The sequence below is a fragment of the Hypomesus nipponensis genome, chromosome 17, assembly GCF_054491055.1.
Source record: "Hypomesus nipponensis isolate SF chromosome 17, ASM5449105v1, whole genome shotgun sequence".
Classification (NCBI taxonomy): Eukaryota; Metazoa; Chordata; class Actinopteri; order Osmeriformes; family Osmeridae; genus Hypomesus; species Hypomesus nipponensis.
Window position 1 is genome coordinate 4,732,173 of NC_140377.1, and position 11,267 is coordinate 4,743,439.

The 11,267-nt window shown below is 46.4% G+C and overlaps 1 protein-coding gene across 1 annotated transcript; it reads right to left on the reverse strand.

The window, feature by feature from the left end:
- Positions 1-264: 264 nt before the first annotated feature.
- Positions 265-11,020, reverse strand: c1ql1l2 (complement component 1, q subcomponent-like 1-like 2). Its single transcript, XM_084677819.1, has 2 exons — positions 10,400-11,020; positions 265-444 (listed from the first exon to the last, which is right to left on the reverse strand). Exons 1-2 carry the CDS (start codon positions 11,000-11,002, stop codon positions 265-267), a joined length of 783 nt encoding a protein of 260 aa, XP_084533945.1. The 5' UTR covers positions 11,003-11,020.
- Positions 11,021-11,267: the final 247 nt, after the last annotated feature.

Genomic DNA, 11,267 nt, shown 5'->3' on the forward strand with positions numbered 1-11,267 from the left:
CAGCCCTCCAGCCCTCCAGCCCTCCAGCCCTCCAGCCCTCCAGCACTTCACATACAGACTGAGCGGAGGAACCTTGAATAGTGATTGATTTGTGTTTGCAAAAGTGTATGGATGGAGAGAATCTGTCAAACTTTGAACGATTTCCGTCTTTGAACCCTCTCACCCCCCCCCCCCCCCCCATGACAACCCTCTTCTTCTCTTATCTTAATCTCTCTTTTGTCCCTCGGAGTCTGTCTCTGTTTGCAGGGCGCTGGGCGTGGGGTTTCAGTCGGCGTAGAGGATGAACCCAGAGAAGGTGCTGTACTTGTTGTTGTTGCCCCCGTGGGCCTTGCCCCCGTCCAGCTTGATGTAGACCTCGTCGCCTGCGTCCAGGTGGAGGATGACGCTGTTGGAGGCGTAGTCGTAGTTCTGGTCTGCGTCTTGCGCTATAGCGCTGGCCCGCACCTGAGAGGGGCAGACGGAGGGGAGGGAAGGGGAGGGGTGGGGAGGGGAGGGGAGGGGAGGGGAGGGGAGGGGAGGGGAGGGGAGGGGAGGGGAGGGGAGGGGAGGGGAGGGGAGGGGAGGGGAGGGGAGGGGAGGGGAGGGAAGGGGAGGGGTGGGGAGATCAGTGTCCACACCTTAAGAACACAGAACACAACTCATCTCTTTATATTTTTACTAACTGTGCATTTATCCTTTTCTCTTTGCACTATCTGTATTTTTAGGTTAGATTGTAAATTATGGCTACTTATATTTTATATTTTATTCTAAATCCCCTTAGTGTTAGCTAGACTTTGCTCCTTTTATATAGTTAGACCACATATTTAAGTTTCAAGATTCCTATATGTTTTAATGTATGCACCTTTCTGCCAAAGTAAATTCCTTGTCTGTGCAAACATTCATGGCGAATAAAATCCCTTCTGATTCTGATTTGGAAGCACTGTTGGAAGCTTGGGCTCCCAACAGTGACAGTGGCTTCGGACCAGGTTCTCAGTGACCTCTGACCTGTCTCATAACACGCTCCACATGAAGCATGTCCCCGTGTGCTGGAGAGCATGCAGCGCAGGCTGCCGTGTGAACCAGCTGCTGAAATAGTCAAACAGTAACACATGTGTGTCCATCCATGTGAAAGGAGTGCTCATCTATTGATGTTGAAATGATATGGATAGATAATACTTCCACGTCACTTTGTCGTGCGGTACAACCAGCAATGTCAAGGACACCTTTAGACAGGAAGCAGTGTTAAAATATGTCCAGTACGAATACAAAAACATCCTTTGAAATCATGGAGATTATTTCAGAAGAATTTTTCAAGTTCTGGATCGGTAAATGAAGGACTGAATGGGATAGAGATGGTCGATAATAGTCTGCCAAAAAGGGAACCCAATTATTATCTACATCTTACAATCATTATCATCCGGAACAAAATGGCTGTCCTAACCCTAGAAGTGCATGCTGTTTTCACAGCATCAAATCTCTGGATGTGAGTCTACATGTTCTTTAAAGTATTCCCATAACGTCTGGGCAGGGCCCCAGTTCTGGGCTTTTGAGCTAGTGCCGTCAAGCTGGTGAAACAGGTGGCATGGAGGACGGATAATTAATTGGGCCGTTTAACCAGGGAGCCTCAAACAACCCTGTTATCGACTGATCCGAGGTCCTGGGCATTGGCAGAGACCTCTGACTGACACCAGGGCCAGGGCCCCAAACCTAGCATTGTCAGGAATGTGTTGAAAGCCACTGGAAATTAACTACGTACTAATCAATTTCATGGGCAAAGGGATTTGCAATTCAGGGCGTAATGCAACCGATCGCAAGGCATTATGATGAAATCGTTTTTTTTCCAGATGTCCAAACTGCAGATACATTTTCCTCAGCCAGTGTGGTGTTACACAACCATAAGGGAGATCTTCTGGATTCATTATTTCAAACCTGTCAAAACTGGCCTCTGATGTGAGTGACATTGAATTACCATGAAACATCCAGTGTCTCGTAAACGCTCCATCATTTTCAGCATAATGACTATCAGAGGAGAAAAACAATCACTCTCCCAAAGTTTTACAGAAACAAAACAGGCATGGTGTCTCCAGCTCCTGTGGGTCTCTCCAGTCATCTCCCACTGCAGAGACACGGGGGAAGCAATGCTTCATCTGGGTCATCTCCGCTGTGCTCAGAGGAGCATGCAGGCTGTATGGAATATTGTACATTACGTATAGGCTACTGCTCTTCCTTTTTTTATTGTTTATCCTCCTGATTAAATCTAGCAAGGCTCATATCGATGTGCAAACAAAGACTCCCTCACAGATTCTGTGACGGAGTGCATATTAATACGGGGTGATTCGCCCTGAACACACAAAGTCAACACTCTTTTATTAGAGGGTGACTTGTGGGCTCGAGGGGGGGGGGGCATCAGGGGCGGGGGGGCTCAGGGGGATTTGTAATTCAGGGATTTAATTTTTATTTGTTCATGTTTGTTTTAATGTTCACACAGAACCTTACTAAGACATCTGATGATATGATTTTTTCTTGATGATATTTTAATACATTTTCTTCGGTTTGTGTCACGGTTTTTTAAATGATTGTGAAATGAAAATGCAGTTTTAATCTAAAAACAAAAACAGGTGTTGTGGGCCCACCTAAACCAGAGGTCTCTCTTGATGTCTGGCTAGGGTCAGTTCATCTCTAATGGATTTAATCTAAGTGTTTTTGGCACCCTTAATTTTGAGACAGTAACAGCATGAGCAACACTTTGAACCCTCACTCCACTGCAAAAGTCGACACAATGCAGATATCCTCCTTGCTAGGTGCATGAGGTTTGACCTTTGAGATACTTGGAAAAGAAAGAGAGTGAGACAGAGAGAGAGAGAGAGAGAGAGAGAGAGAGTAGGGGGCAAGGGAGGGAACCAACATCAAACAGGCAACGCGACCTTGACACAGTAGATGAAAGACAAACAAAGCATGCTTCTGTGAGGGCCTGCTCCAGTCATGGGGAGCGGTGGAAAAGGGAGTTCTCCCCCAAATAGCTTCACGCATGTTAGCATCCGCTCTTAGTCGCTGTGGCGCTCATGACAAAATAGTCCTCATGTGGCGTCTGTGTCTGGAAAACACAGGCTGTCTGGGCTTGAGCTGAGGTAACAGACAGCAGAGCGCAAGTCCAGACAGGATCTCCTCCGCGTGTGAATGAACCTGACTATGAATGTCACATCATCAGTAATGACAGTGCTTACATCTCTAATAGGACACCGACACAAGAGCATGACAGGTTTTTGCATGCTAAATGCCACTGTTCCTCGGCTGATTGTAATTACTTGTGCGATGTTGCAAATCATTCTTGTTTCCACTGACACATCGCTTTATCGTCAGTGCACAGCTGCGGTCAGGGCATTGTTTCCTGATCTCAAACGTCGCTAAAGAGGAGGTCCAAACCCATATCATGATACGTCCTTTTTTGATAAACGAGAACATGGCTGTGGCCTATCTGTGGCTGGAGCACCGGTGACAGCCTGTGATGTCCCGCCTTCTGTTCCGATCTGTTATGAGAGCCTTAGTCAGGGGGAGTGACAAGGACAGATGTGGATGGAGGGCAGCTCCTGGGTGACATCTCTTTGACAGGCACTTGTTGACACACGGTTAAGCTAAGCCTCCATTTTAGATCCATCGCCTCTGTTGGCCGTCTGTAAACCCCACTGTTCCTCCGCCTAATTGGGGTTTGAACATCAAAACCGTGAGCTGCATGCCTGATTGTGGCTCAGCTACCTTGTCAACGGGTTTACATGGCTTACTCCTCTGCTAAACGTACACTCACACAGACACACGCACACACAGAGTGGGTTGTCATGGTGTCAATTCTGGTACTTTCTTGTGCTATTACTTCCCTTGCGGCAAGATCCTGATTAGAAACGTGATGAGTTGTTCAGAAAAAGAGATGGCAACACGAGAGTCACCATCTGTCTCGAAGAACCACGGAAAAGCTTTGTGAATTAATCACACCAGCTGTCCTGTTTGCACCTTTGTGGACATCCCTTCTTTGAATCGTTGTTTCAACCAGATTTTCATACATTCTAACACACATTACAGTAGGTAAAGTCAATCGAAGCTGGAAAAAAAGCCTAATATCATGAGGATTACATGTCTAAGACCTGCTCCGTCCAATAGATTCAAAGCTGCATATCAGAATGACGGCAGAAACCGCCGACGCTGCGTCGACGAGAACGAGGAGGAACAATCGCTCGGGATAGACTTGTCAAGGGAGAGAGGAGAGGAGGAGAGAGGCGTCCACTCTGACCCTCGTCCCGGCCTCTCTCGCCCGCTCCTTCATGACTCACCCCAGCCAGTCAATTACTGGGAGCCGAGCTCTGTCTGCCCAGGCCGAGGACATGACGTCTCATCACAAGCCTGCACACTAGAATTCCGGTCAACAATGGGGTGACAACGTTGTACCCACTGAGGCTATTTTCACTTTAACCGTGACTGGAAAGAATGACGATTCTCAAGCGTAGAAGTGAAAAGTGTTATGAGGCATTATGAGGTGTCGCCTTATAAAGAGATCCCTAATGAGCCAGTGGTTTCACTTTTGCAGGGGCCCATGTCTTTTTCATGAAGCGTCCATCCTCTCAAACTGGGAGCACTGTCGATGTCCGATCACCCAAAAAACGTGGTTTGGGAAAGAAACGCTGTGTTAAACACGTAAGAGCGAGCCGTGAGTCATTTGGAGCCCTCGACTTCCGTGTGTCGATGTGAAGTGAGAGTGGAGGGAATTGGGAGATGGCGAAATGTCGGGGCGTTGAGAGAGATGTTTACAGAAGAACACCACCGGGGGCACTTCTCCATCCCACGTACATCGCCTCATTATAATGAAGGAGCCTTGTGAGTGAACACCACTGTGAAGCCTGAGTCAGCCAGCCAACCTATTTCAGAGCGTATGCTTTTGGTTCATAAAGCCAGAAACGTCCCAATCCTTATTCATAAACCAGTCAATCTGAAGTGACAGGAGCGATGTCACTCCTGGTGATGTCTGACTGCTCTCTGCACAGTGTGCGGAACAGACCGGAGACAGGTTGCAGAGATGAGAGGTGCCATGGAGGGAAACTGTTCTGCCTTACAGTAAGTTTGGAAACTTTAAATTATTTCTCCACCCATCCCCCAACATTTTTGTGTATGAAAGCTTGGCGCTGCCTTGACATTTCCAGTCTGGGTGGTATTTCTGAACCATACAGGCAAATCTTCATTTAATAGCCCTACCACACCTAATTAGGCTGCTTCTAATGTTCCACTCGGCAGAGTGTCAAATCCAATGTCCAATTACACACTAGATCAAGGCCAAAGGTCTTCCTCTGCTACCTCTCCAGCTGATTATAAAGTGAGTGCCTAGCGTGCATCACAGAGAAAAGGCTCTGGCAGAGCCTGATTGGGTCATACACACACACACACACACTAAAGTGAGATCAATACCCAGGGATCAGGACAGTCGTCTGGTCCAGAGAATGTTTCGTTGCATGCGCACACGGACGGTACACACACCAACTGACCTTGGTACTGAACCACGGACATCGATGTTGACTAGGACCAGTCTCCTAATGACAGTGTATCTTCAATAAATCTGAAAATTCCATTTTCTGTGCGGTAATGTTTGCACTTCATCACCGAAAGAGGTTTTTTGTGCAGGGCAACAGTACCATAACACCGAAGCGGTATTGGGTTCAGTCTAGTCAACAAGTTGTTTTCGTGACATGACAATGATATCTTATCTTACTCTCCTCTCTGTTTCATTAACAAAAGTGAACAGAGAGAAAGCAGCAGGACTTTATCCAGATGGCAGACTGTGCTCCATGTGCTGTGGAGATTGGCTCCACATGGTGACTGCACTGCATGGGTCACACCTGGATGCACACCAACCGGGGGGAAACAATCTTGTGCTGATGTGCACAAGAGCTTAAGAAACCTCTAGAGATGAGTGTGCGGAGGTAGATCGTCGGAGATGGATTGTTTGAGGTGAAAGACGTACGCAAATACCAGCTTCACTACATATCCCAGCAGCCCCCTCAGGGAAAAAACAAATCATGTTCTTTCTGCTGCCTTGAACCATAGTTACAGTAACACAAAGTCATGTGTGGAGTGGATTTTTCGGCTCTGGTTGAAAATGTTTGCAGATTTCACATGGAGAAAAAGGTGGCGCTTGATAGGAAGCGTCTCCCAGTGTCTCGACCACAGGCTGGTTTCCATCTGGGTTTTTGCAAAAAAATAAATAAAATGAACATAAAAAAAAAAAAAAAATCTGAAAATATTTTTTTCATTTATTTTATTTATGCTTCAGTTATATTAGATCTCGCCTGAACACATTGTAGAAGGAAGGCTGTCGATCGAACTGTGTATTGTTCATTGTCTTCTACGGAAAGATGAACCGAGCAGAGGAGAGCTGGAGGGCAATGCATAGTCAGATGTGTGTGTGTGTGTGTGTGTGTGTGTGTGTGTGTGTGTGTGTGTGTGTGTGTGTAAGGTATGAGGAGGGGGCAGTAATTGCGAGGGTTGATGCATGTGCGTGGAGGACGCTGTAGCTTATTAAAGAAGGAGACAGAGTGATTATTCACCATGGCCCTCTTGAGAGAGTGACGCTCAAGTCATTGCTTTTAATTAACTCTGAAACGGTTTTTGCGGATTAATAACAATATTAAGAAGGGAACTGAGAGGAGGAGCACTAACACATTCTGTATTTGGCTCAACATTTTTTTAATTACGATTAGATAGACTCCTTGGCAAGACACAACTGTCACTCCCCTCTTCTCTCTTGTTTTCTCTCTCTGTAGCATGGAAATGGATTTGTCTTTATTGTCTCTGACTCGTCTCTGAGGTTTCGTCCAACTCAGGGAAGCGAGACTCTGACACATGCAGAGGAGATTTGGGATGAGTTGGAACACTTGGCAAGCCAGTAAGAACCCAGAAAAAGAAAAAGAAGCCAAAGGAAGCCAGAGGAAAACAGTACAGGGGAACTTTGAAAGCAAATGAAGCACACCCTGCCGAAAATAGATTCCCATTCGCCTGCTTACCAACACAAGCAAACTGTGGTGTGGCTTGAAATGTGTCAAGGTTCCGCGGGAACAAAGTCGGGATTCTTCTAATGCAAATCAGAGAGCCAGAGGAGAGTTGGGGTGAGAGAAGGGCGCATGCGACGATGTTTGACAGGACTTCTGAGAACCCCTGGGGTGGACAGGACACGAAAACACACCACTGCAGGTCTCACAAACCGGCTTCTTTTCTTAGACCGAAACAATGATAAAATACTACCATGGTCTCCTATTCCCTGTGCTGACCATCTCCAGGGCTCCGCCTGGATCCTGAGCTGAGTAATGTCTTGACGCTGCTATAGAACCATCAGCTCCCCCGTATGTACTTCATCACTGACACACCACAAGTTAGCCTCACATTTATAACCATTCCCAGCCATTTACGCAGGGATTGCCACAGGGGCTGGGGCCATTTAGGTCTACCAAGCCCCACAAGCCCAGAACCCCATAGGCACAGTGCAATACTGCACCATCCACTGCAAAAAGGGCAGCATTAGTGTGTGCGCAGTCCCCCCCCCCCCCGTCCCTATCCCCCCCCCCCCCCGGGAGAGATAGAAGCGGATAGAGAAGGCATGTTTCATTAGGCAAGCAGTTACCACTTTATAAACATTACCCTGGTCCCCGGAGATGCTGACGGCCTCTGTCTAACTTAAGTGCCTCCACTCCCTCCTCTGGGGAACACAATGAAGTGAAAACAGAAGGTGCTTTATAGGAACATATGTTCTCCTGTGCCTATTATGTATCAACGCTTTTACACTGCCCATAAACGTTATTGCCAAGTGAGATGTTAGAGAGAGAGAGCCCTTCACAAAACTCCCCCTCTCTTGGTGTTTGCTGTGTGGGAAGTTTGACTACTTTGCGAGGGCAGAGAAGTTAACCTCTAAGATGTCTATGTAAGGGAGAGACTGGCAATACTGGGCTTGGTATGAAAAACAAAACTAATGCAAACGTAGCAGAGGTGGTTGAAGAGAGCTTGATCTGCGATGTGCCAACAGAAAGGATGTGAAGGTGAGGTGAAAATGAACTCTTGGTCTACTGCCAGCCTCTAAATCGTACTAGTGATATTGGAATGTGTTAATTGAGTGTCTTGAGATGATATCACTAAACGAAAGTCACCAAACTATGTGAGGGACGTGGACAAAAAAAGAACATTTATTGAACAGTATTGCAGTGGTTTACTTACATATACACAAGCTTCACGTGATCGATTTCCTTACTTCCTATCTTCTCCCATAAACAATTAGCATGCTAAGGATTGACTCTGGCCTTTAGGTTTCATGGAGGTCACGTCCAAAGCCACAGCAGCAGGCTTGAAGCCTCAAACCCACAAGGCCACTTGCTTTGTCAGAGTCGCAGAGACAAAGGATCTTGTGCTTCTAACATGGCAGACACCATTCTGGAATTAGATTCATCTTCCTGACATCTAGCCCGGCTACAGCGGACCGTTGCTCTGGTAACAGTAACATTGTGGCAGAGTGTAAGCGGATGATGGAGAAGTCTAACCTCCATGACCAAAGGTAACCAATCACCAGGATTCTCCTACCAATTCAGAAAAAAAACAAAAAAACAACAACATTTGTGTGTTTATATCAATCTTAGTCACCACGACAAGGGAGAAAGTTATTGTGTGAGACTTAGTTTATATAATGTTGTCTACATTCAATGGAAATTATTATATTTTCAAGGCTATTCTTCCTGGCCTGTTCTGACAGGCGAGCTAAGATTGTTAATATAGAAATCCTCATCTAAAATTCAAAGGGGCTGAACTGTGCAGCAGAGGACCAAAACCTGGCAGAGACACACAGCCTCCTCTAAAATCTACAGATATCCAATACTGTAAATGGGGAGATGATATGATGAATGGTCATGTCACTTTACATTATTTGTAAACTATTTTACTCAAACTATATGTTCTAACTATATATATATATAATTTTATGGACACCGAATTATTCTGGAAGCCTTAGTTAAACTACTCAGTTGGGCTTTATGGATATTGACTATTTATAGAGACATAAAATGATTACAGACTCAACGTTTTAATTAGACAAGAACATAAATGCTTTCCAAATTCTAAACACTCAATGACAGACATGATTACTTGTTGCCTAAGTAAGCTAAAAGTTTTGATATAATGTTTAAGCAATCTGCCTATTATCCTCGTGCTTCTGTAGTTAACTGGCACAATGCACGAACTGCTTACACATGAGCTAACTGCGTGCCCTGGGGCGTATAAAGTCAATTTTCAGACAACGAAGTGATGCATCAAGACAATAAAATACATCATGCAAATGTCTATTAGGCTATTTTAAAGCAAACAAAATCGACTTTTTCGTCTATGTCTTACGACATCCTGAACAGTATGATTCCAAGGCGGTCTCTTAAATTTGGATTAGGATTGTCTTGGTATATATTCTTTCAAAGCTTGAAAAACTACACTAACAACAATAAGGTATTGCTGGTTAGAATTTTGTACTTAATAATTTTTTACCAGCCTACAGATCTCCTTAAAGTTGCTCCTCGTATAAAACTATTAACAGTAGGCATATCCTAATAAAAGTCTAATAGCAGTACTGGAAGGAACAGTAATAATAATCACTATAATATTAGTCTAATAATAATATCTATTGTGATACAGTTAATTCGTATCGCGTACTCAAAGCAACATGAATTATGAATAGAATGTAGTGAATAAATGCAGTGGATAATCTCAATTTTCAACATCGGCACTTATATTTTTTTCAGCTATTGATTATTTTTCTTCTTGTTGTTGTTTTGAAAGAATATTTGGGCCAATCAAAATGACATAGGCCTTGACCTAGTGTATTTAACACAAAATCAAACTCCCCACCTTAAAAAAAAAAAAAAAAAGCTTTAGCAGAGAAACAACGGGAACTTTAAGGTCAGAAATAAAAAAGGACGTTTGCTGAACGCGGATGACTGTGAAGTTGCTGTACTTTAATTAAGGAGACAGACGTGGCAATGTCAGATCGGATCACGCAAGTAGCACCTGACTACACAGTGTTATTTCTGGGCACTTTTGGTGACAACAGCTGTTCCCGATCTCCCGATCTGGGAGTTTTAAGAGGCACACGGAAGATGCCGCCGTGTAGGATAGTCTGTCTCCTTTTGCCGCGGCAAAAGTGTCGCTACAACATAATACAATATCCGATTTATCAGATTCTTGGCGTGTGATATAATTTTTCCAACAAAGTCACCCAGTGACAACAGGTAGATAGAGAGCATCAAGGGAGTTAGCAGTGATAAGACAAACAAAGGGACAAATACTGAGGCAAAGTAAGGAGTTCCAGCACAGTGATGTGATCTGAGAGTTGGGTCTCTGGGGACCCCGGGTCACTCACCTGGCCGTTTTTGCAGAGGTCTGCCCACATGCTGGTCCCATCCCCTCCCCTCATCAGCACGTGGTATATGAAGAAGTAAGTGCCGGGAATGACGCAGATGAACTTGCCAGAGATGCCATCGTAGTTGTTGCCCAAGTTGGTGACTACGTCGTCAAACTTGAGGATCTCGTAGCCTTCGTGGGGGTTCTTTAGCCCTGCGTAGAAGGCCACCCGGGGCACTGTGCTGTAGGTGGCCGTGCTTATAGCTCCGTTTCCCCCCAAGCCCAAGATCCCAGTCCTGCCCCGGTCCCCTCTGTCACCAGGGGGCCCCACCGGCCCGGGTGGCCCGGGCTCTCCAGGAGGCCCCGGAGGTCCAGGCTTCCCTGGCCTGCCAGGCTTGCCCTGGGGTCCCTGGACCAGGGTGGACGGCATGTTGCTGTTGTCGCTTAGCGCCTCAGCCTCTGCCTGGATGCCGCTGGAACTGGTGCTGCTCACCGTGGTGCCCTTGTTGAGGTAGGGGTCGCACACCATGCGGCAGGTGCCCAGCATCTCGTAGTGGCTAGCATCGGTGCCCACGGAGCTGACCAGCACGGGGATGAGGACGACCAGCACCAGGACGAGCATGACCCCGACGGCAGCCGCCACCAGGGTCTTCCTCCCGATGCTGAGTCGGGGAAGGGGCTGAGCTGCCAGCGTGGGTCTGCCGGGGGCGGAAATGGTGACTGCTGGGTGTGTGGAGCCTGCCACCGAGGAAAGGACCGCGGGGATCCCAAGAAAAGGAGGAGTGGCGAGTGTGTGAGGATGAGAGAGAGACCCACATACACTCGATACACCTCGCTGCTCCCCTTACTCAGAAGCAGAAGTAGAGGCAGACGTCCACTCACGCACT

What these genes read in the sequence shown, in the direction of transcription:
- c1ql1l2 (XM_084677819.1), bottom strand. Translation starts at nt 11,002, where the DNA reads ATGCTCGTCCTGGTGCTGGTCGTCCTCATCCCCGTGCTGGTCAGCTCC. An exon ending in ACCTCTGCAAAAACGGCCAG is followed by an intron (nt 445 to 10,399) that starts GTGAGTGACCCG and finishes TGCCCCTCTCAG; the next exon opens with GTGCGGGCCAGCGCTATAGC.